Source organism: Chamaea fasciata, unplaced genomic scaffold (assembly GCF_029207755.1).
Source record: "Chamaea fasciata isolate MVZ Bird 193981 ecotype frontalis unplaced genomic scaffold, bChaFas1.0.hap1 SCAF_7, whole genome shotgun sequence".
Taxonomy (NCBI): Eukaryota; Metazoa; Chordata; class Aves; order Passeriformes; family Sylviidae; genus Chamaea; species Chamaea fasciata.
In genome coordinates, this window is record NW_027094092.1 from 47559425 (window position 1) to 47584125 (window position 24701).

Sequence of the window (24701 nt, forward strand, 5' to 3'; positions counted from 1 at the left end):
AAGTCGTGATGCTCAGTTATCAGACTACCCATCTTTGGACTATCAAGGACTTTACGTGACACTGGTGACACTACTGGATCTAGTTCCCTTGCTACAACATGGGCAACATGGTAAGCAGGCCCTTGAATGATTCCAGTGCTGTGAATCCATGAGTGATGCATATATCCAGTAGAAGAGATGGGCCTAAACTGACCTGGATCTGGATTTCAAATCTCCTGGGATGCATTTATATCCAAGTGTTCTGTTTGACTTTCTTAAATAAAGGATGCTTTTTTGCTAAATGTGGATTTGGGTTTGAATTCTGAGGTTGTCTGATTTTTAGTGATGTGTTGGTGGTATGTAACTAAAATACAATGGTATGTTGCAAAAATTAGACAGGTGGGTTTAAAAATACCCGGATTTTAAACTTGAATCTGCTGGGATAACTTCAGACTGTCGTTTTGGGTTGGGTCTCTTAAAAATGCACAAAGAGCTTGCAAATGTGTATCTGGCCTTTAGCAAATACACAGATTGAGTGTTCTGGTGAAGGTCCATCTCTACACAGAATGTAGTATACGTCTAATAGAAGAAAAGACCATGGTAATTGTGCTTTGAGATGGCTTTAAAATACTCCTGTGTGAAAAAGATAGCAGCATCTCTGTCTGACTCAGAGAAAAACAGTATTGTCTTATGTTTTTAATTAGCTGCAAGCAGTTTTTGTGGCTGTGTTGTGTTTGTATTGTTTTTCTCAAGTTCTGCACTGCATTTGTCTGGCTTGTTAATCTGTTAGCTTTTCCATACTGGGATTCAGTAGCCCAGTATTCTCCCTATGTATTAGCCAGTATTAATTTCCACTGTGGTATCATGATGTCTTACTTACATTGTTCAGTATAGGAAGATGGTTGTCTATCTGATAATGCTGCTGAAATTCTTGAGGAGGAAAGTTGTTTCTGTTAAGTGCTGAATTCCCTTTGAACTGGCAGCAGTATGTTTGAATCCAAGACTGCTGAACTGGGAGATGGTATGATCTTGCAAAGCAGGGCCCATAGCAAGATACTTGTTGACTTAACTTCAATTCTTAGAAATGGTGGAGTTAATTAATTATCAAAAAAGTATTTTCCTAAGTAGATAACATGGTGATAATTAACAATCAATGGAGACCTTTAAAGAACAAATAACACTGGGCAAACATGCTATTTTTTTAATGGCAACACAGTGGTTCTCCTTGTGTGGTTTTCCTGTCCCTAGTCATATTTTTGTTGCTGTGTCATTTTACATCCTAATAGGCAATCCTGGGACATGGTCCCCGGTTGAGTAAGGAAAACAATCTAGGAGTAATTACCAGTGGCTTGGCAGCTGGAAGAGTATACCAGTGGGAAATCTTACAGGAGTCTGTACTGGGTCTAGTGTTACTAAATATTTTAATTTTTTAACTTAGCTGATAGAATTTGGATTTACAAGTGTTATCAAGATGGTTGCTAGCATGTGCTTTGTGTGAAAGATATGTGACTCAAGTAATTCTGGCAAGTTACATTCTGTTTTGAAGCATCTCCAAAGGAGAAATGTAAAATACTATGCTGAAGAGAGAAATAAAAGGAAATAGAGGCAATACTAGCTTGGAAGCTTACTGCAGAGAACTCTGGGTGTTAACAGTAGATCAGAGAAGACCATAAGCCACTAACATATAAATATTATTCTAGCAGTGTGTAAGCATTTTTTTTTAATGTATGAGACACCCAAAGCATTATGCTTATTATTCTAACAGCCCTAGCAAAGCCTCACCTGGAGTAAAATTTTCAGATTTGTCCATCTAGCTTCAAGAAAAACATGTACTATTTGTGAAGAATCCAGGAAAAAACAAGAATGATTTGAGGTCTAGAAATTGTGAACAGTGAGGAAAAAAGCAGAAAAAAATTGGTTTATCTAGCTTAGAGAAAAATAGAAGGGAGATGTGATTATCATATGAAAATATGTAAAGGTTGGTGTGAGGAGAAATAAAGTAAACCAATCTATTGTAGTTATAGTTGATCTGGATAAGAAGTTACACACTTGAATAGCAGCAATGGAAAATTTTTAAATAAAAATGATCTTTATATAATAAAGATGATTAATCATTAGGATGAATTGACAGGAGAAGGAGTGTACTGTCTTGCAGGCTTTTAGGAACATTTTAGATAAATATGTGCCAGGAATAATTTGGTTGACTCGTGCTTGGGGCAAGGGGGGATCACTTGCTATTTTGTATTGGTTTGTACGGTTTTTGTGCAGAAAATTAAATTTTGCAATACAACTTGTTACTTATTTCTTCCTCAGCTTAGTAAGTAATTAAAAGAAATGTGTATTTTTTAATCAGAACAACCCCTGTTGCTTGGTAAGTACAACTGCTGTGCAAGGCAATCCTGATCTTTGGCCCAGTCAAAGACTGTAAAAGACTGTATTTAGCTGGTGAATATGTATTGCAAGAGAGAAGCACTCTGTAGCATTGAGGGTCTGGTTTGACTCCTGCATAGAAGGCTGGCCAGAACCACTGAAATGGAGTGCCAGTTTTAATTTTTGCTATGACCCAGGATGTTTACAGCTACAGATCTCTCTGCACTTTACAGAGACACTTTTAAATCACACCAGTTGTACAGGTGAGACTGAAGGCCTGTGTAATGTACTTAAATTGGGGAACAATTAACAAATGCAAGAGGGAGGCCTTCTGATGTCTTTGGATTATTGTACAGGTTCATACTCAGGGTTCACTGAGTGCTACAGCCTTTGTCAGAGGGTTGTGGGCACCAGCTCTCATTTGGGAGAGAGTATAATGATTATTCCACAGTGCCCAGAGGTGCAATAAACTATGCCTTCTCTTTGGATCTAAAAATGTTACACAGTTATTAAGTATCCTTTCCAAAGAGTTTCAATATGATTTATTAGAATAAGTATAGAAAATCTTGATAAATATTCTGTCCTTTTAAGCTCTGGCCACTTTTGGCCTCAATGATTTCCCTGGAAATCAAGATCTGTAGTTTAATCACATATGATTTGAAAAATACAGTGACACTTCCTGTAGTCAATATATGTGAGGTACTTTGCAGAACTCTTGAGGGTAATTAAGATAAACTTCTAATTTTAACATGACTGATAAAGACTAGAATGCTTTTTGCAAAATCTGGCCTTCAATACAATGTGCATTTCAAATTCTGATTCTAGTATTATCTCTGCTTAAATTCAAGCCATTGTACATTAATCACTGTATGATTAAAATCAACATGGATGTTAACTGATTATTTTATAGGCTGTAGCTTTGATATTCCCTTCAGACTCCTTGGAGTTATGTTCCACAGCTGTTTCCCTCTGTTTAGGAGGGACTTAAAAGTTGAGGGTGAACTCACTTGTCTACAGTGATTAACTACACAAACTACTTTGAGAGGAAGGCTGGAATTTAAATGTAATTTATTTTTTAATTTTGTAAACAAGAAAGTAAATTGTCATAATTACATTTTCATTGTAATGATTCTGTATTTCTTTCATTTTATTCAACAGATCTTGGGCAATCAATTTTTTACACTACTACATGCTTACTTCCTTTTCTCAATGATGATATTTTGAGTACTTTACCCTATACAATGATTTCAACATTAGCTACCTTTCCTCCATTTCTGCACAAGGATATTATAGAGTATCTCAGCACATCTTTTCTGCCTATGGCTATATGTAAGTAGAACTCAATCAAGTATTGTTTTGTCTTGGCACATAATAGTATCAGACTGTACGAGTCAAAATTTGATCTCCCATTGAATTGTAGTGGAACATCAATCTGCTTACATACATAAAATAATTTCATGTGACTATTTATCAAAGGGAAATAGCTCTATAATTTTTATTTATTTCTTATGCTGTGTTTTGGTGTGAATTCTTCCTTTGTTTAAGGGGTGACATTTATTTAAGAAATCACTGTTTTCAGATTCAGAACTTTCAGTGCCAGGAGTGGGAGTTTTGAATACAGAATCAATGGGCAAACTTCTCCTGAAATAATAGATGCAATAGCAACATGCATAATTTTTGCATCTGGACTATAGCTGGATGTACAAGTATGATTTTTCTCAATGTGGTGATGTTGTGGTGAATTTCTGCTTTTCTCCCTCTCTGTCTTCTTGGCACTTTCTCTCTAAGTTCCATACTAAATAGCTGTGCCTGTAATGTCTCCTATCCATAAGAGTTAGGACTGAATCTGATGGTCCCTGCCTTTTTTCCTCTTCTTTCTTTTTACTTCCCCTCCATGAAGATGTCACATGATTAACTTCATAGTCCCTGCACAGTGTGGATCTTGAGGTGTGTTCTGAATGCTTGTCCATGTACCTGAGAAAAAGCTTGGTAGGACTTGAGCAGTAATGAGAAACATTACCATTTTCTGCAGAGAGAATCATTAGGGTCGATATTGAGGTCAGTTTTAACCAACAAGCCTTTTACTGTATGTGACCAAAGACTGGAACAGTTTGCCAGAGCAGCTGCAGATTCTCCAGCCTAGCAGATGCTCGAAACACAATTTGCCCTGGGTACCTGCTCTAGTTGCCTTTCTTTGAGCAGAGGGATTGGGCAAGATGATCACCAGAGGTTCCTTTTAGCATCAGCCGTTCTGTGGTTTTTGTGAGAGTGTCTCTTCCCTACCTCTATATTCCTGAACTTTATGGAAAAACACGAACAACTTTTGTACAGACATCGGGAGTAATGTCATTTAAGCATGCAGAAGATCCTGAAAGAAGCATAGTCCAGTGTTTTGAGATTAGTATTTAATGCAAATTTATCACCTGTATTTTCTGATTTGACCAGTCAGTGATCTTGGAAATGTCCCTTAACTCTCCTGGACCTCAGTTTTCCCATGTTAAATATTAATTTTTAATACATTGTAATGATGTTTTCTCTATTAACTTTGACACATCTAATGACAGTGTGCAAATCAGAATTTGCTAAGATGTATTTCATTCGTATATGCAGTAGGTCCTCTTTGGGTTAGGAACAGAATGTTGCATTAAACGACTTCTTTTCCCACTGCTGTAACCTGTTAAAGAACAGCTGAGGGTGGTGACTTATCCTGTCTATCCTCAGATCTGTAGAACTATACCTCAGAATAACTGCTTGAGTCAAATACTTGGTTTACTTAAATAGATGCTGTTCCCCAACTGCCCTTGACAGAGATTGCATCCTTGCATTTGCATTTGTCATGCTGGCTTTCTTCTCCATCAGTTTTGGTGAGATTTCTGTATGAAACCAGTCTGCTGCTTTTTAAATTTACCAATCTAGTACTGTGTCCTACTTTTTTGCTGATGCCTATGTGAAGTTGCCCAGTTTAGGCTGCCAAGTATTTTTCAATTTAAATCCATAAAAATACACCTTTCTGTAATAATTTGGTGCACTTATTTGTGTGGATAAGATTCAAAAATAAATGAATGAAGTGGAGTGAAGAGAGCCATAGTAATGTTGTGTCATACGGAGAACAGACAGGGAGAAACTCTCCATTTTCTCTTCCCTCCTTCATTTCTATTTGAGTTTTCTTTTAATTAGTCTCCTTGTCTTTCCCTGCTGGGAGTTATATGCTCCTTTACAAGGCAAGTGCAGAACCTTTCCTTCCCTTAGTGTTTAGTTCTGATTCAAACCAAAAGGGAGGATGCAAGAGTTTGTCTAAGCAGTTGGAGAGCCAGATGGGAAGGATGAAAACAGCTCACTGAGCTGGTAGCTACAGTTCTGTGCTTCTATCCCAAATGCTTGGTATTTGGGTCCTGGCAGCCAGGCTTGGGAAAGTGCTGTGAGGGTGGAAAAATACTTGTGACATCTCTGTGTAGGAGCTTGCCTTCAAAGCCATGTTGCCATGTAAAAGTTCTGCAGGGCTTTTCCAAATATATACCATTTAATAGTAGCCCACTTCATGGGAGACCAGAAGGAACTCCGGCCACTTTCTGTGTGAGGTAAAAGATACTCAGTGCTGCTGTTCATCATTATCTCAGCACAGTTCACATAACAATGGGGCTACTGTCTCTGCTATGTAGCTCTAACTTGAGCTGATGCTCCCTGAGGAGTAATCTGTGCCATCCACCAGCAGCTATCAGCAGCCCCAGCCCTTCCTTGGCATGCCTCAACAGCAGACTTCCCATTTGTTCTTGACTCCTTACCCTCCTCTTTACCCTTCCTACCGTCCAAGGCCCAGGTGCACTTGGCTGTACAAGTGATGTTATTTTGAGCAATCTGTGGGTTCTGAAGGAGAGGGCCTGAGAAGGCAAATGGTTCATGCAGTTTTAGGGATGAAGTTGCACTGATCTGGAAAACCATGTGTGTGCTCTGTGGATCAATACCTAGCCATCTTTCTCTTCCACCAGAAAATACCCCCAATACAGAATGTTTCTAGTTTTTTCGATTTTTTCTCTCTCTCTTTTTTTTTTTGGGGGGGGGGTGGGGGTGGGGGTGTTTGTTTTGTTTTGTTTTGTTTTTCTGTTTTGTTTTGTTTTGATGACATGGCACCTTAGGAATTTTATCTGCATGAGTTGGAATCAGTTACACGCTATTCTTGCCTGATTTTCCTATTACAATAGAAAATTTACTTATTTTTTTCCTTTCTTTTAAGTGGGATCTTCAAAACGAGAAGGTGTTCCAGCACATGTTAATCTGTCTGCATCATCAATGCTGATGATTGCAATGCAATACACATCAAACCCAGGTATGTGTAAACATGCAACATAGTATCATTCATTCTGAAGCTATCAGTCAGGAGGTATTGTCAAATGCAATCAGAAAAGTTTTCATTGTGGGAAAAAACTGTGGTGTTGTCCAGCATAGGATGAAAAATGATTTATTTTAGTCAAAACTGAGATTTCTGAACATCATGCTGGAAATAATCATTATGTAGATAAGTGATCTCTTTGTGGTGAAGAAATAGGATTTGGCCCAGGACTGGAGACTTTGATCTACTCATATTTGACATCAGAATATAGTGTTGATATATATAATGTCAGCGTTGGAGAGAAGTACCACTTACCTTCACTACAGAAATTCGTAATAACTGTCTTATACTATGATTCAAATATCACTGAATTCAAAACTGCTACTGTCTTTCTAAAGAGGACAGGTAATGCTGTCTGGAGGGTTAATGGAACTATAATGAAGTTAAATATAATTACAAGTATCTAAACCAAAGTGACGCAGTCCCTGTGAAACCATTGGGATCACATAACCAAATCAAAACAATATTTAACCCCAGTGGGCAGTTACATTGCATGATCATCAGCTGTCAACTATCTCCTGTCTTATATGGATGGGTAAATGGAGTGTGTGTGGAGGAACCCCACACTGCATTGTGTGAGGAGTGTCACATCATCCTAACGTGCTTCACACAGGTAAACAAAAGCAAAACACCATTTTTAAAAGCTGCTTGCAGAAGTCAGCTTTTTCATTAAATGTTCTGTCTTTGTTTTTTGTGATTTCTGTGTTCAAACCATCGGAGGAAAATGTCCTGTGGTTTTTGGGAAGTCAGACGTAAAGTAGTTCACTTGGCTCTCATGTTTGCTTGATACAGAGTGGCTCCTATAGCCTTTGGTATTATGTGGGAATAATATATTGTTACATGTGACTTCCATTGTTGCCTCAAGGTGAATGACAAGATACCCATTTACACTGTGACAGAGGGACAAAGCTTTAGTGAATCAGCAGGTATTTTTCAACTGGATGTGTTTGAAAAAGATCTCCATTGCTGTGCAAAACGCTGTACTCTGATGGTAATCATCTTCTTGCATTTCTTGACAGGAAGAAGTTACTAATATTCACTTTCTTATATTTTGTGATGAATCTCAGGGTGTTGATTCTGTAGCAAACCCTTTAAAATAAAATAAAATAAAATAAAATAAAAATTTGAATGAGGTATAGAGTTTTGGATGGACAAAGCAAAGCCAATCAACTAAATATGTCACTTTTGTAACCTGAGTTTCCATGTTCGTATTAAGTCTATACTGTCTTTTCTCTCTCAGTGTATCACTGCCAATTATTGGAATGCCTCATGAAATACAAGCAAGAAGTATGGAAAGTAAGTTTATGATGATATATACTTTGTGGAAATTACTGTGATTGGGTAGTAATAAAAACCAGATGGCTTGAAAATTGAACTGACTGTATGCCAAGAAGTTGTAAATGATCTTTATATCCAATCCTCCATCTGGATTATGGAGAGGAAGGTCCCTCTAATTTTTAGTTTACAGAGGCAATTCCATGTTTTATAGAACAGAGCTCTGTTTCCTAAGTACTGTGTGGTTGTGACTCCGGTGAGCGGAAATTTTAATAATGAGCAGGCTTCTCGGTTCTTGTGGGACTGGACTTTTACAAGAACTATTTGCAGTGTTGTTGTCTGAATCTGCTCTGAATCTGGTGTTTATCTGTATTTCACCTCTTTACTCCATGGCTAGACTGAGAATTCATTTTGCTCTGTTAGTGCACTGTAGGGCGGGTGGTTGCTGTTGCATGCTCTGATCAAACTCAGAAGCATTGAATTGGTCATCTAATGTGTCTCTAAGAGCAAATACAAAGGAAGTTTCTTAGGGCATGAAATGTATTAATTTTGTGTGTTCAGCTGTCTTTGAACAGAAGTACAGTATCTTGAATTGCAGTTTTTTACCTTGCTAAAATAAACATTTTGTACATGTCTTTCCTTAGGATTTGCTATATGTAATAGCCTATGGACCATCTCAAGTTAAACCTCCAGCAGTACAAATGTTATTTCACTATTGGCCCAATTTGAAGCCCCCTGGGGCTATCAGTGAGTACAGAGGACTGCAGTACACAGGTCAGTGCAACCGATTTAGTGTAGGCCAAAATAAATAAATGATGTGAAGTGTTAAGGACACATTTTTACAGTTCTATGATGTATTTTGACTTTTTTTGTTTGATAAATTGTACTTTCATAACAATATGCAATATCCCTTTATCTACATTTTCAAGAGATGTTATGAAAGATATAAACTCAGATCATTGCTAGTAAATATGTTGTCTTACTCACAATATTAATTAAACCTGAACAGGAGAAGAAATAAATACAGTGTTTATTACAAATAGTCTGGGAAATTGCTGCCTGGGCCTCCCAACAGTTCTGGTTTATGTTCCTTTCAGTTATTGCTTTGGTTGCTTTTGTTGTGCCAGCTGCTAACACTGCTGCTGTGGCTAAGACTTAACTGGCTGTTACTGTCAAAAAAAGTCAGGTGATGTCAGGTGCAGTTAGTATAATGGATAAATTCTCAAGGTTGGTGACAGGATGAAAATGGGGCACAAAGTCAGGAATGCAGCTGGAGTAGGAGGATGGTACAAAGTCCTCTGTCTGCCAGACTCCTCAGAGATACTGATGGGACAGTGCTGCTGCAGGAGCGACTGTCCAGCAACAACTGATGACTTGCTTTTCCTGCTTGTCTCCCTCAACTTGTTTCAAGTAATCTCTGTCGTATGGCAGATGTTTTGTTCACTTTTAAAATTTCTGAACCAGAATGTGACATTTTAAATTATGAAAATGAAGGATTGGAAGAAACCTTAGAAGACCCCTAGACCAACTCAAGGATCCCTCCCACTGCAGCCTGAAGGCTCCCAGTAGAAGTTTATCTAATCTGTTCTAAAGCTTTCCATTGAAGGGTTGATAAGTTTTCTTAACTATTTCAAAAATAAATTAATTCTTCATGTACTACTCTGCATCACTTCTTCCATGCAAGCAGGTCTGTAAAGTAACCATGATAATATTCTTTTTGAACTGTTACTAGCACTGGATAGACTGGATTTTTTCCCTTATATGTAAGGTTTTTGCTAATGTGTCTCAGAATGGGATGAGTATTTTCTGCAGTTGCATGGCATTTTGACCTGAGGGAATCCTGTAGAGCATCCAAGTGATGCCATTTGAGCATCCCTTTGTTGTTTACTTCCTGTCATTACATAGCTAAGGCTCCTTCTGTCACTGGACTAGTTTTCCTTGGTCATAGGAAATTTTGCCTGAGAATGTAACTGAATTTTCTCAGCTACTCCTACCATCTTCCTCCTGGAGTGGAAGGATAGTTAATTATTTCAAAATGCTGGTGAGACTGAGTCTGCAACACAAATGTCTGTGTCTTACTTTTTCCATTTTCTCGCTGAATCTATGGTTCATTTAATTATGTTGTAAATAAGTCAGAAGGCCTGTATGTTCAAGGTTGTTTATTGTAATTATTAATAATTAGTAATTATTCCTAAGGAATGGCTATTTGTATCGTACTCATATTTGTATAGTACTTAGTACAAGAGGATCTTGTTCTCAATTGAGACCGCTAGACACAAAGAATATAAATATCTCTTCTCATTTATTAATCAGCCATGTTTTGGTTTTGCAGCCTGGAATCCTATTCATTGCCAGCACATTGAATGCCATAACGCCATTAACAAACCAGCTGTGAAGGTACTGCTGCTGCTTTAGGGGTCAAACCCAGCTGTCTGGGGCAGGGGAGGTTGTACTTGGACCCCAGCCATGTGCGGTGGGGGTGTGCAGGTGACCAAAAGCAGGTGCTATGGGAGCAGCAAAGCCTGTTGATAAAAAGGGGGCCACACCTTTGTGAATATGTTCTTTGGCTGTTTAAAGCAAGATGAGGTTTTTCCTGCAACTACAGCAGGAAATCTTGAAATTAAACATGGCATTGGCTGTAGAGCACTTTATAAAATTCTAAGGTGACTCCTGGCTAATCCATGTAAATGTTTTCCTGAACACATATATGTGTATAAATGTGTGCACAAATATTACTGTATGCAGGAAACATTATTTCAGTTATGAAGGTACATCTTTACCTTGGTATCTTGATTGAGCTCATACAATGCACCTGCACTGGTTATGATCCTTTTCTTGGAATGTGTCCTAAAGCAAATAGCAATAAAACTTTACTTACCTTTTCTGCAGCCCTCTTTGAGGGAGGTAAATTATCTTTACTGTTTACATGTGTAGTAAAAATGAAAAAGGTTTGACCAGGCTCACAGAACAATTTGATAGCTGAGGCAGGAAGAGCAATCCAAGTCCAGAGCATGCTACAGTTAGGTGTAGTGATGAATTAATTTTTATCTAGTTAAATATGTAGGTACAACCAATTTCCTTGGCATCAATTTGTATACTAATAAAATTTCTTTAGTCAAACAGTTCTCTTGTGAGCCTTTTCCACAGCCTGTGATAGGACATATTGATGTCAAAAAGTCATCAAAAGTCCTGCAAGAGATGACCTTCTTGCCCACTCCAATCATTCTCAATGACCTCTCTCACAGGAAAAATGCAAAAAAGTGTTCTTTCATGTTGTAGTGCTCACTGGATTCAGGCTAATAACAAAACAGAGCATAATATTTAAAAAGTACAGTTTCAAGCTTTTCAGATTAAATACTTGAATATCTTTGAGTGATCTCTTAGCCTATATTTGACAGAACCAGATTTGATCAGTCATCACTCAGAAAAATGCAGCCCATTTTGTCCTGAGTAGATGATTTGGTTAACAAAGATTAGAAACATTCAAAGAGGTATTTGTGTTTATAAATAAAGTCTTGCACTCAAATAGAATAGGAAACATTTTGATCAGAGTGGTTAAGATGTAGTGTATGCATACTACTGCTGAGTGTTTCCTTAGTAGTACAAAACATTTGAACAAATGTGTGTGGAACTGGCTGTTAACTGTAACTGTTTTCTGTAATTGACTTATGTGAAAGGATAAAAGCTAATGCAAGACAAAGTCTGGACCTACGTTGCCAAGGGAACTGTGAGTCTTTGTTCTGTCACTGCAGTTGTGCTCTATACTTAAAAACTGTGATGGCTGAAAATTAGATTTTGCTGGAAGAGGCATTTTTGAGAGAGAAAAATCTAGACCTTTCCATTACCTTGTCTTAAACAATGGATCCTCTGTCTCTTTGGGGTAAAAAAAGTGGCAGTGTATAGTGAATATGTGATGTGAGTATATAACAAAATGTACTTGTCTTTCGGAAAGCAGTAATATTGGCAGTGAAATATGTCCTATTTTTTTACAGGCTCTCACATCCCTATCTTTGTTATAAATAGTTCGAGATCTTGTAAGCTACATGCTGAGTATTTTCTTTCAGAATACTAAATGCTCCTAACGCATATCAAAGTTTGTTGTATTTTATGTCCTAGCATTAACATGTTGAACTTTTTCAGCAAGCTTCAGTGAATAGAGATGTTAATCCTTTTCCTTCTCCATGTTTCAGATGTGCATTGACCCATCCCTGTCTGTGGCTTTGGGTGATAAGCCACCTCCGCTATATCTTTGTGAAGAATGCAGCCAAAGAATTGCAGGGTAGGTAAACCAAGAGCTGGAAAATGATCAATATTGTCAGACTCCAGAGTTCAGAGCTTTGGAGTTTTGCTTTTTTGCAGTATAATTAGCATATAATTCGTATAGGTAAACCTGTTGAACTATATGGAGCACACTGTCACTCAATATGAATAAGGATTACAGATATTTACCCCACATGATCAGCATTTGCACTTATCTTAAACAGATTTTTTGATTCGAGATCTCTGAAAGAATAGATACTTTGGGATGCATTGACTATGATGGAGAAACCTAATTTGTGAACCATCTTATGCTTATGAAATGTTTTTTGTCCTCATGTATTAGTTGTCATTTAAAACAGAGCATTACAGTGAAAGTTCTTTTACAGAGCTTCCACTAATGTTTTGTAACGTGTATTTCAGATTAGTCTCTCAGATATACCACGAAGCAGCAGAGATCAAAGGAATTGATCCAGGATTGGCCAGTACTTGGAAAGAATATGCCCTGAGATAAAATAACCCCACTTTGTTTTCATATTTGGTTGTCTTTTTTACCTTTAAATTGCTACTTTGGTTTGAATTAGTTTGCATTAGCATACAAAATCTACTAATGCTTACAGTCAGTGCCCATCATTACTTCAAAGGGACAAAGGTTTAGGTGGTTCAGAACCTAAAGGAGTGTTTTTCTTGTCAGTTTCAGACAACTTTAAATCGTACTGGGTGTGGGAAAAGCAATTACATCTCACCTTAGGTTTTTAAGTCATCACTGAGTTAAAACTGCAGGAAAAAGTAATTGAATTTGGGAGAAGCATAGCTTCTAAGAACACTCACAGAAAACAGCACTGGTACTTTGGTTTCTTTTCTATGTTCATCTGTTATTCTTCACTATGATTTCTTAGCTGTCAGACTTTCAGAGGACACTCTCTTATAATTGGATAAATTTAGGTCTCAAAAGTAATTTTTGAAAGCCTTGAACATGGTGATCAACATCATCAAAGTGGCAATTTACAGTAAGACAACACAACAAAGAGATGTAATATAAACCAGTCTGCAGTTTATAAAACTACATTTGAAAAAAGCAGCTTCAGAATAATGGCATTCCTACCACATTGATTCATCTAAATTACCTCTGTGCAAAAAGAAATCTGTGTATATATATGTGTGTGTGTGTGTGTGTAAATATATATATGTATGTATGTATAAAAAGAAAGATGATTCTATATTCATTTTTACAGGGAGCATAGTGAATGGTTGATTGATGTTCTTTTGCCACAAGGTAAGAGGTATTTTAAGGGTAGGTACAAACTAACCATAATTGTACAAAGCTATGCTGATATTTGTCCATACTGTACTACTTGAACTACTGCATTCTGTTCAAAAGTGTTGATTTTTTTTATTTTAAAGTAGTTTGTACTTAATGCTGCTTAATGTCCTTAAAATACTAAGAAGAATTGACTAATCCTCTATCTGAAATACTGTGCAACTCTTTATGTCTGAGGAAACAGAGACAATTGAACAAATTTTCAAATCTTGAAGCATTCACAATTGGAGCCAAGTTTTTAAAAAGTATTTGTGTCCCGCAGTGTTATCCAAGAAAATGGGGCTAGTTCTTCCAGTAACCTGTGTCTGATTTGAAAGCTCTAAAAGCTGCTGAAAATCTATAACATGATACTGCAAAAGATATCAGAAAAGAACATAAAATGTTTTTCAATGATCCAGTCATTGGTCCAGTCATTGTCCTTTGGCCAGTGAGAAAACCTGATATTTTGTTATCTACTAGGAATGCAGACAAAGCGTGTTGACAGACTAATCAGTATATTGTCTAAAATAACCCTTCCAGGGACAGAATGAAGACACTGTCTCTCTCTTTGCTTTGCAAACTGAAAATTCTTAAGCAGTTGAGATTGTTTTGCTGTCTGCCTTTAGTTGAAATGTTACCCAGATTAAGGAGGTTTTATTTACTTAAAGGAAGCACTTCTTTTTAATCAGCCACTTAAACTTACTGAATCATATGTTGCCAGGGCTACAGATCAAATAGCTACTGCTTACAGGTTGAATCAGCAAACAATTCACTCTGAAATGATGGGCCTCAGACATAATGTCTGCTTCTACATTGTTCATCCATATTCACTACTCTTTTATGCCAAGAGCTTTCACAGGCAGTGTAGGCCCACCTGAGCCATGTCTCCTACAGCTTGCCACAGTCGTGTGTACAAGGTGTGCTTTTACAAGTCTGTCTGAGGCAGAAGCAGAAGGTGGATGGGTTGTAGAGCACACCTCACTCAATGCACCAAGGCTGTTACTGCATTTCAAAGTAGAAATAGCCATAGGCCCAAGTGTACAGTGTCCTAACTTACGCTGGCTTATCTGGAAACACAAGTTTGGCCCAGAGACTTCCTTGCAGGATGTCCATTTTCCCATGGATGCTGTAGTAAACCAGAAAGACCGTCACTTTGTGTTCATGTTTTGTATGCCTTACCCTTACAGCTGAAATTTCTGCTATATGTCAGAAGAAGGTAAGATTCAGCCGTTTGTGTGATGGGGCATGATTTGATGTTGTGTGTAATGTCATTCCATTACTGTGTAGTGCGTTCTTTGTACCATTCCAAAATGTCACAATTTATCCATGAATGCCTTTATTGGTGGATGAAAATGATTCAGCAGCAGCAGGTTTCTTTTTGTTAAAATTGACAATGTTGATTTGAGTTGTAGGTTTTAGTTTTAAGTGGCAATTAGTAAAGCAATCCAATTATGCAGTTGAGCTCTGTTTGTATTCTATAACTCTGCTTATGAAGAGGATAGAACAAGAGATGAATTTTAAATCTAAGTGTTTATATATCTTCTCATCTCCTTGAAGTCTTGGATTAATCCTAAATTGGACAAAAATCATACTGTAAAATGTGTATTTTTAAAAATACATGGACTGAAAATCTTCAGTGCTTGGCTCTGAAAAGATTGCTGACAAAAAGAATCTGCTTGCAGTACATGCCAGCTAATGTGTTTTAATAAGACTTTAGTAGCAAGGAATACAGTGTCTAACACTCTAGTTCTCATGTGGTAAAGAAAGCTTTTCTCTTGGGCTGGATTGCTAGGTGGCAGAAATTTCAAAGGCTTGTACAGTTTCCTATGATAAGGCAGATCCTTACATAGCATAAACTGTGGCATGGTGACACCATTTTTTTTCACTCCTAAGGATCTACCTGTTGTTACCTATAACTTAAAAAGACCTTCTGAAGCATAAGCAGGTGTTAAGAGAACTACTGTAAAATTTAGAGATTGCTCTGAGTCAGGAGGTTGATGACTTAAATGTCAGTTTGGTGTTTCAGAAGAGGAGCAACTGGGCCATTTAAGTCCAGGCTCAGCATTTAGTCCTGAGCTTATCTGTCTGGAAGGTCAGTGACGTTTGGCATCAGGAGGTTGCACGCAGCTGTGCTTACGCAGAGTGATTTTGGAAATTGCCGACACTTGAGCCAGCTCCCTAGTGCTGACCCTCATCCCTGTTTCCGGTTCCATTTCCTGATACCTGTGGCCTGATAAGCCCTTTTTTATTTTGCAGAACTGCAGCTCCCACGTCAGAAGAGCTGTTGTCACGTGCTTCTCGGCGGGCTGCTGCGGCCGCCACGGCAACAGGCCCGTGCGCTACTGCAAGAGGTGCCACTCCAACCACCACAGCAGCGAGGTGGGCGCGGCCGCCGAGACACACCTGTACCAGACCTCGCCGCCCCCCATCAACACCCGCGAGTGCGGGGCCGAGGAGCTGGTGTGCACTGTGGAGGCTGTGATCAGGTAATGCTTGTGGTGCAGTGCACCTTGTCAGTCGTCGGTATGTGAGGCGGGATCGGGCGGTCGTGTAAATACTGCCTGCGGATCTCGCGCAGGTGGGTTTTAGTTTCACCGGGATAATTTGAGAGCAGACACTGAACTTCTGCTGCTTTAGCAGGGGATGGCTCAGGTGTGAGTGTTGTCCTGATGAGGAAGTCAGCCTGGAATCCTAGGATTTGATGTTATTTAGTTTCAGGAAAGTGGATGACATCATATGGCTTAACGTCTGGTTCCTCTTGATTAGATACCTGTATCTAAAAGTGAATTCACTGACCACAAGCTTGTTTTATAGCTTGCTGAAAGAAGCAGAGTTTCATGCAGAGCAGAGGGAGCATGAACTCAACCGAAGGAGACAGATGGGCCTCTCCTCTTCCCATCACTCCCTGGACAACACAGACTTTGATAATAAAGATGATGACAAGCATGACCAACGCCTCCTGAGCCAGTTTGGAATATGGTTCTTGGTAAGAAATTCTTGCTTTCTTCTCTCTTCTTGGTTGTGTCTCCTTTACTTTCTGAAGTCTGTTTTACCTCTTTTTATTTTTTTTCCTCACTTTTTGGCTTTAGTTGGAGTCTTACTCTGTTTTGTAAGCAAAACTTTGTCCTGTGAAGCTGTCAGACTTGGAGATTTCATAACTAGTTTGGGTGGAGATGCTGACTGCCTCTGAGTCTGCTACAAAGTATATAACAGAATTATTCACTCTCAATTTTTTAATTGATTTTGTATTTGTCATCAGCTTCTGTTCACAAGTGGCCCCTATTGAGTGCCATTATTTTAACTTTAAAAGGCAGTCCCCTAAAAATCCGGTTTTCACCTTCCAGCTTTCAACATCACTTTCTGGAAGCAGAGCTTTCTCTCTTACCTCTGAATAGGCTGGAGGATTCTTAGTGGGATGCTGTTCCTTCCTGCAGCCAGCTTGATCAAGTTGTGTCAGTGTTCTAGGGTGACTTTATTATGCTTGTATCCCCTAGTGGTCTGTTCTGTTTATGCTGGACATTAAGTTCTGCACCTTTCAGACTGGTTCTGACAGCTAAGGGAGGAAAGAAGAAGTCCGCAGTTTGTTTGCAGACACTGCACTGACTCCTCCACATTCCTTCTCACGGAGTGTGTTGTCTGCAGCACGGGCAGCGAGAGAGAGCTCTCCTTTGCTTTGAGTTAGTTTTTAGCTAGCTGAGGCAGAGACATTCCCCGGACTGAGGCTTTTCTTTTTCTTGGAGCTGTTCAGCCCTGCTCTGGAGTGAAAACCCAGAAAAACACAGGGAGCTCGCACCTGTGGCCCACCAAGGCCCAGGACGTGGCATTTTCCAGCACTGGAGGGGCTGATAAGAGACTGAGCGAGCTGAGCTGCACCCCAGGACAAGGACTTTCTGAATTTGCCATCTCTTCAGAACAACAAGAGGTCTTATTGTGTAATATTATTCATTCTTTATGCTTGTGAATGTTTTGCTTGTTAAATAAACAGGCTTTTTCCGCTTTTCTCCAAGGAAATCTTTTCCCAAACCAGTTGGGGGACGGGGCGCTTGAATCTGCTTTCTAGAGGGACCCCTTTGGAGGTTTCCTCACAAATTTGGCCTAAACCAGGACAGTCAGTCATTGTACTCCATTCAACTGCTGTGGCTTGACAGAATGTAGCCCTGCTGGTTCTACCCCCACAGTACCTACCAGAGATTATTCCAAAACAGCAGGAGTGCTGCTGGCTAGTTCATGAGCAGGCCAGGCTGCAGCCTGATAGATCCTCAGAAACCGCATTTTGAAGTTCTCCTTAAGGAGAATTCTCTTGCTCAGGCTCCTTCCAATTTGCCTTACCTCTCAGGCTCTCCAGTCACCCAGTGACAGGTGGACAAACAGCAGGACCCCTCATCCATTATCTAAACAGAGATAGGATCTCTGGACGGCAGGGTGGTAGGTGTGGAATTCCATAGTGCCAAAAAAGCTCCTCTGCAGTTTCAAGGTACTACATGAATAAAGTTTATATTCTGCTGACATCTTGTGGCTTTTGTTGTTTAACATTGTTTTAGAATTAAAGACATCTCTAAATTTTTTTTATTGTGCCATGTGCATCTGTTCTGTATCAAGTAATGTTTTATAAAGACTGAAGGTCTGTATTTCCAGAGGTAGAATTGAAGTGCGAACAGAAAAGGTTATGTTTCACTGTACATGCCCCACCCCTGACATTCAAAGTGTACCTTTCTGCATCAGGGAGGAAGAACTCGCTGACTCCATTCTATTCTTGTGAAATCTCTGGGTTTCTCTGTAGTGGGTATTGACAGAGATGACCACACAGGTTGTGAGAAATCTCGGGTTTCTGTTTTCCTTCATAAAAGGACTATCTTTCATGAAGAAATTGGATAGGGGTCAAGAGTTCCTACTAAAGAGGCTGCCAGCTGATACTGCCTTTGAGTTAATGCTCAGCTGAGCCAAGCACAAAGAAACAAACACCTGAACTTCAACCTGAAGTAGAAGACTGTACTTTGAGTTGGCAAGAGGGTTGATAGCTGCCACATCTCAAGAAAAAATGATGGAGGAAAAACATTTGTTAAATGGGTTCTGGTTTCTCTGGGAAGGAGAGCTGTCATTTCTTTCTCCAGATACGACACAAACACTTCTCTGTTGTTCACTTGCTGCAAGGCAGTGGTCACCAGTTTCAGGCTGCCAAGTGCTGAGAGTGCAGCTTTCACTAGAAAATGAAATGAATAGCTGATAGGTCGTTAAAGGAGCTTCTAAATTCTCTTGTCATCCATTCTTTGCATTCAGAGCAGCAGCCTGACTTGAAACTTTGTCTCCTGTCCCCAGAGGATACCAAGAGCTCCAACATCATGTAATTAAGAGCTTAGCAGTGTGCTGGCCTGTGAACTGGGGTAGAAACTTGGTTTCAGATTTGTGGCAGTTTTACAGTCCAGGTATCATTTTAGAGAATTTGGAGAAGGGGAGAAGAATGTTAATCATAATGTGGGAATTTCTGAGGGCTTAAAACTCATATTCATACCCCAAATGAGGACAAAAATTCAAGATTGGAATCTTTTTGCAAAGTAAAGATCACTTATTACATTAGGTAGGCGTTTTCTTTCAGAATTTTTGAAGTTCTTGATTTGACTTGTCTTTTTATCTGGTATATATGTGTGTGTATGTATATCATATATTTTACTAGGTGTTACTGTACCTTCTGAAATTGAAAGTAATTTAATTTAAAAAGTAAGTTTAAACCGAAAAGTTTGTCAAAGCACTCTATACTGATTTTTTTCAGTGTTGAAAGTAAACAAAAAAAAAAAATAATCAGTGCCTGGGGTTTTTTTTTCTTTTATTGTTATTTCCTGGTTATGAAATTTTTTGTCAATTGTCCTGTACCAACCTCTACCTAAAACTGGTCATCTCATTTGTCTCCTATGTAATCTGCATCCTCATAACTCCGAGAATGTGCAAGGTATAGTAGACAAAAAAATTCCCACCTTTAATTCTAGAAATGAAGGTTGGTTTGTGTTTCTCTCTTCCAGGTGAGCCTTTGCACTCCCAGTGAAAATACACCCACGGAGAGTTTAGCAAGGCTGGTTAGCATGGTGTTCCAGTGGTTTCACTCTACAGCTTACATGATGGATGATGAAGTTGGTAGCCTGGTTGAAAAGCTGAAGCCCCAGTTTGTTACTAAGTGGTTGAAGACTGTTTGTGATGTCCGGTTTGATGTCATGGTTATGTGCCTCCTTCCTAAGCCAATGGAGTTTGCCAGGGTAAGAACAGTTTATCTGAAGACTTCCTTATTTGCTACAAAGATTAAGGTCTTAAGTAAAATCACCTTTTCTTTCCCAGCTCTGACAAGACAAAGAAATCTCAGTGGTAGAGGGAGCAGTGGAATTTGGGAATTTTTCCTTTTCATAGCATTTTTAGTTTTACTATGTTAGAAAGTAGGTATTATTTACACTAATGTGAAGGAAGGTTGGAAGAATATTACAGGTATTGAAAGATACCCTACATTTTTGATGGCTGCACATTTTAATTACGCTGCTGAAGTACCCAAACTTGTCTTTCCTAAAGGTGTCATTTGCCTGCTCCCAGATGTAAGCCTGTCCTGTAGTGATGTTTCTTTGCTCTTTGCATACTTCATCTCTGCAGCTGCGAATTAAGGTTTATGAAATCACACAGTTGCAACTGAAGGGAGCACTAGAAATACAGATGCTAACTTCAGAGACCTAATTTGAGTGACTCAGTCAAGATCCTAGTCTGACATGGTTTGCTTGTTGCTGATGGAGAGAGATTTACCTGGAAGGTTATCCAGGGTGCCTAAGTGCAACCATTGGTGCAGCCTCATCTAGAAAGAGTCATTCTTGCTGTCCATTAGTTCTGAAGCAGAACCCACCACTTAGTCATGCTTTTTAAAGACTGTCTTATTCTGAGTCTCTCATGTAAAATGTCCAGAGGACATGTTGGACTTGTTTCCTAAAATTAAGTGGCTAGACTTGGAAGGGCCGTAAAGACTTAGTGTGATGTGTTACATCATCAGCTATGAACTGTACGTCCGTGGTTTTTCATGACATAATGTATGGGATTTGCTGTGCGTGTGCAGACCAGCACAGATGTGTGTTTTACTCTGAACCCTTACTGTAAGGTACACCTGGCTGTGGGAGGATTGCCTCCTGCTGAGGCAGTTTGAGAGGTGGATGGATGCTTCAAATGTTAGAAACTGAACGAAAGAGACCATGGCCTTGAGGTTAAAGGGAAAAGGAAGAACTCAGCCTCATGCTATAATCTCTTACAGATTTTTTTCTTGGATCCAACCCCTCTTTTGAGTTTTGTTACCCCCTACTGCAACACTTAAGACTAGACCAAAAACTTGCCAGATTTGCAAGGCTTCACTAGACAAATAGCCATGAAATTAGCTGTGATAAATTGAGGAAAAATAGTTTGCTGGCTGAGATTACCAGTAATTGCTGCCAAAACAGCAGGCGTCTCTAGAGCCATTAGTCAGGAACAGCAGATGTGAGCCGAGGTCAGTCAGAATAATTAATCTCTGTATGCCAATTACTTATGTACTTAGAAGCATATTTTTTTGCTTCCATCACTTAGAACCTTTCTTCAAAAAAAACCCTAAACAAACTCCCATGAAAGAACACCTTGTACAGTCACCAAGTTTTTCAAAACAAAGACCCAACACTGTAACAAGTTGCCCAGAGCAAAAGATTGATGGTGTAAATTTGACCAAATAAATCTGTGCCTTTTTGAGAACTGTAAATAGTAATACACTGAATCATGGCCTGGAAGTGAGCGAATGTCATTTAAGTCTTGGACAATGCCATTGTGTATTGTCAGTCAAATGAAAGAAAAAAACTATGCAGCTTCATGGCTGAATTCTAAATTCTGCCTTGAAGGTATTAATGATCACCTCCAAAAATTTTTTGGCTGCAACACAAATTTGTGATACTGAGCATGTTACAGGGACTAGAAATGTTGTTCATCAGTATAATTCTTGGAAATACCCACAGGTTGGTGGATACTGGGACAAATCCTGTAGTGCTGTAACCCAATTAAAAGAAGGTCTGAATCGAATCCTTTGCTTGATTCCATACAACGTGATAAACCAGTCGGTGTGGGAGTGTATCATGCCAGAATGGTTGGAGGCTATAAGGACGGAAGTGCCCAATAACCAACTGAAAGAGTTTCGGGAAGTGCTTAGGTATGTATGGATTCCATATGTTGGAATCATTCTGGCTTTGCATATGTTTGTTGAAGGTTTTAACGTTGTGAGATGGTGACAACTAATAAAAATGCCTATGTGTGCAATAGAAAGTAGTGAGTGAATGCTTCAGATTTGTTTTTATACCTTGGGTTTGGACTAAAGTATTTAAGCTTTGGGAAATTTTTCTTTTATTGCTTCTGACATCTTTGTATCAAGAGCCAACTAGATGGATGCTTCTTTGGTGTGAGCAAGGCACATTTTTAGTGTGCTTCCTGCAGCATGTTGGAAGGACCATCTTTCTCCTCCTGTCCAGTTGATGAGAAATGGCAGGGATTAGTAGAGCTGGCATTGATGTATTTGTTTAGCTGATATCTTTCCCTATTGAGCAAAGGAAACACCACAATAAGAATGGTGATGGAGTCATAATTTTATGTCCGGTTTATGACTTTGACAGTAAAACTTCACATTGCCTTTTAAGTGATGACAAGGCTCTGAAACTGACTGTAAGTTCATATTTGTAGGTATTGCTCTAAACTTTTTTTAGTGCAAAAGTGGAATAATGGACTAGTGAGATGAGAAGTTTTTCAATTTTTGCATTGGATGTTGGAAAACTTATTGCTATCGAATGAAACTGGACATATGTGATGTCAGTTGTTAAGGTGCATCACCAAATTCAGAGATGTCTTTGTATAGCCAGGACAGGTGGTATCAGCAGCCAACTCAGCTCCCTTGGAGGGTGAGGCTGCAAGATCAGCTTTCTACCAGTTTTCTGTTCTGTCTCACACAGTGTATGCCATACTAACTCAGTGATGCTACATTTTTGTTCTATTTTTCAGCAAAATGTTTGACACTGAGCTTTGTCCTCTCCCTTTCTCCTTGGAGGAGATGTTCGGCTTTATTAGCTGTCGATTCACAGGGTATCCATCATCTGTGCAAGAGCAGGCGTTGCTTTGGCTGCATGTAAGTGTTCTGACTGGACAAGTCATGCTGAAACAGCTGATAATTTTGAAAAAGAATCTGCTTTTCCAAAGTTGATGTACCCTTTCTGCCCTTTGCTTTGCTCCAATATAAGAATAGTTGGTAGACAGACCCTGTGTGTTGCTAACCCATCATGAGCAATAACCTAGTTGACAAGGTGGGGATCAGTCAAAGGTTGCACTCAGTAAATCTGGGGGTCTTTTCTAACCTATATGATTTACTGATTCTTTAAAAATGGAAGCCTTGGAATTTTTTTAACCTTTGTCAATTGAGTCTTTAGGGCCATTCAGTTTGCTGACTTTTTTACAGCATTACTTTTTAGTCTCCACAGAAATTGGTCTGTAGATTCCAAAATAAATACCAGACTCCAGAAACAGCTGTAGTTGTTTCTGCATATGAAGAGCTGGATTAGACTAGCTCTGTACCCACCAAGCTTTCTGCTGCTCTGGCCCTTTTTGTGCTATATTTGCCCACAAAACTGGCATTCACCCAATGTTCATATTAAAAGCTACAAGGATAATCATGTCAGCTGAGGGCAATGAATTCAAAAAGGATATAAAATTTTCCACAGCACCTCAGAATAATACCTGTACTTTTCATTATTTCTTCTTTTCTTCTGAGGGTTATTTTAAATAAGCCTCTGCAAAGACCAATATACCTGACTGTAATTTCAATTTTCAGATATACAGAGTTTTCAAGTAAAGCATGATTTTTTAGATTTTTCTTGAATTAATAACACTTAATGACAAGTACAAATGAGCTTTTATTTGTCTGAGTCTCGGTGGCATAATAAATGCTGAATGTTCTCTAAGTGATGTGCAATTAACAATCCTGTCACTACGTTGACACCTGTTGGCTACCATTCTGTCCAGATTCTTAGAACAAAAAAAGGAATTCAGTTTTAGGTAATAGTAGATAAATAAATAGTTATTCATTCAAGTCTTGGTAATACTTCTGCTTTACAGAAATATTTTTGTGGAATAACCTCACATCCCTGTGTGTTTGTGCATAAAACTGATCTTAAGGCGCACCAAGTGGATGCCAGCAAATATTTTGAAAACGCCTGTTTTATTTTGCCCTGATTCTAACAGAAATCTAAGCTTGCACTTCACCTCATTGAATCCCAAATTTAAATGCATAGAACTTGCTGAACTGAGGTATATGTTACAGATATGTTACGTATGTTACAAAAACGGTACACATATGTTACATGTTTACAAAAATGCATATAAAGTAGCTGGCGTTTATGATCCAACTTGAAACTCACGCTTTCTTATTTATTGTGTTTCCTCAGGTGTTGTCTGAACTAGACATTGTTGTTCCTCTTCAGTTACTAATCAGCATGTTTTCTGATGGAGTTAATTCTGTAAAAGAATTAGCAAATCAAAGAAAATCAAGGGTCAGTGAACTGGCAGGAAATCTTGCAGCTCGAAGGGTAACTGTTATTTATCCCACTTAATTTTTTTGCTTATAACAGTCTTCCTAATAGAGTCCACATGAAGAAAAAAAATCTGCTTTCATTATGGCAAAATTTGATTGAAAACACTAGACATTTTGAAAATGAAAGGAAATTCAGCATGACTTCAATTAATATCACTCTATCATATAAAAGTTAGAGATAATACAGGTAGGAACTTGGTATCTATTCCAACCTTTTTTATTCTTTGAACCTTCTATTGATAACCATCAGGAACAAATTGTTATGGACAACTGGTCATCCAGAATGACCTTTTGTATTCTGGCATGAATTTGGTATGCCTGGGTGTGTTCTCTCTCTGAGAGAGCAGAATTTATTTCTAGTTCTCTGCATTTTTTGTCCCAAACACAAGAAATGCAGAATTTGATCTAAAGTTGTCTATCAAAGGCTTATGGTCTAGAAGAAAACATGTACAAATCTGTAGGCACAACACTTGGTCTGATGTGACTTAACTTCCGTGTAGTTAGGATGAAGTGCTTCAAGTACACCA

General features: G+C 38.7%; 1 protein-coding gene across 2 annotated transcripts in view; it reads left to right on the top strand.

Moving 5' to 3' along the window:
* UNC79 (unc-79 homolog, NALCN channel complex subunit) overlaps positions 1-24701 on the top strand; it is a 107341-nt gene that overhangs the window by 11320 nt on the left and 71320 nt on the right. For both annotated transcript variants that reach the window (XM_066188712.1, XM_066188711.1), the window contains 15 exons: positions 1-110; positions 3508-3678; positions 6581-6673; positions 7977-8032; positions 8656-8785; positions 10344-10408; positions 12202-12290; positions 13504-13544; positions 14756-14784; positions 15825-16054; positions 16383-16554; positions 19583-19813; positions 21563-21753; positions 22593-22716; positions 24029-24169. The exon at positions 1-110 is cut by the window's left edge and continues 195 nt beyond it. In XM_066188712.1, coding sequence (XP_066044809.1) covers positions 1-110; positions 3508-3678; positions 6581-6673; positions 7977-8032; positions 8656-8785; positions 10344-10408; positions 12202-12290; positions 13504-13544; positions 14756-14784; positions 15825-16054; positions 16383-16554; positions 19583-19813; positions 21563-21753; positions 22593-22716; positions 24029-24169 — 1873 coding nt within the window. The remainder of the gene's footprint in view (positions 111-3507; positions 3679-6580; positions 6674-7976; positions 8033-8655; positions 8786-10343; positions 10409-12201; positions 12291-13503; positions 13545-14755; positions 14785-15824; positions 16055-16382; positions 16555-19582; positions 19814-21562; positions 21754-22592; positions 22717-24028; positions 24170-24701) is intronic.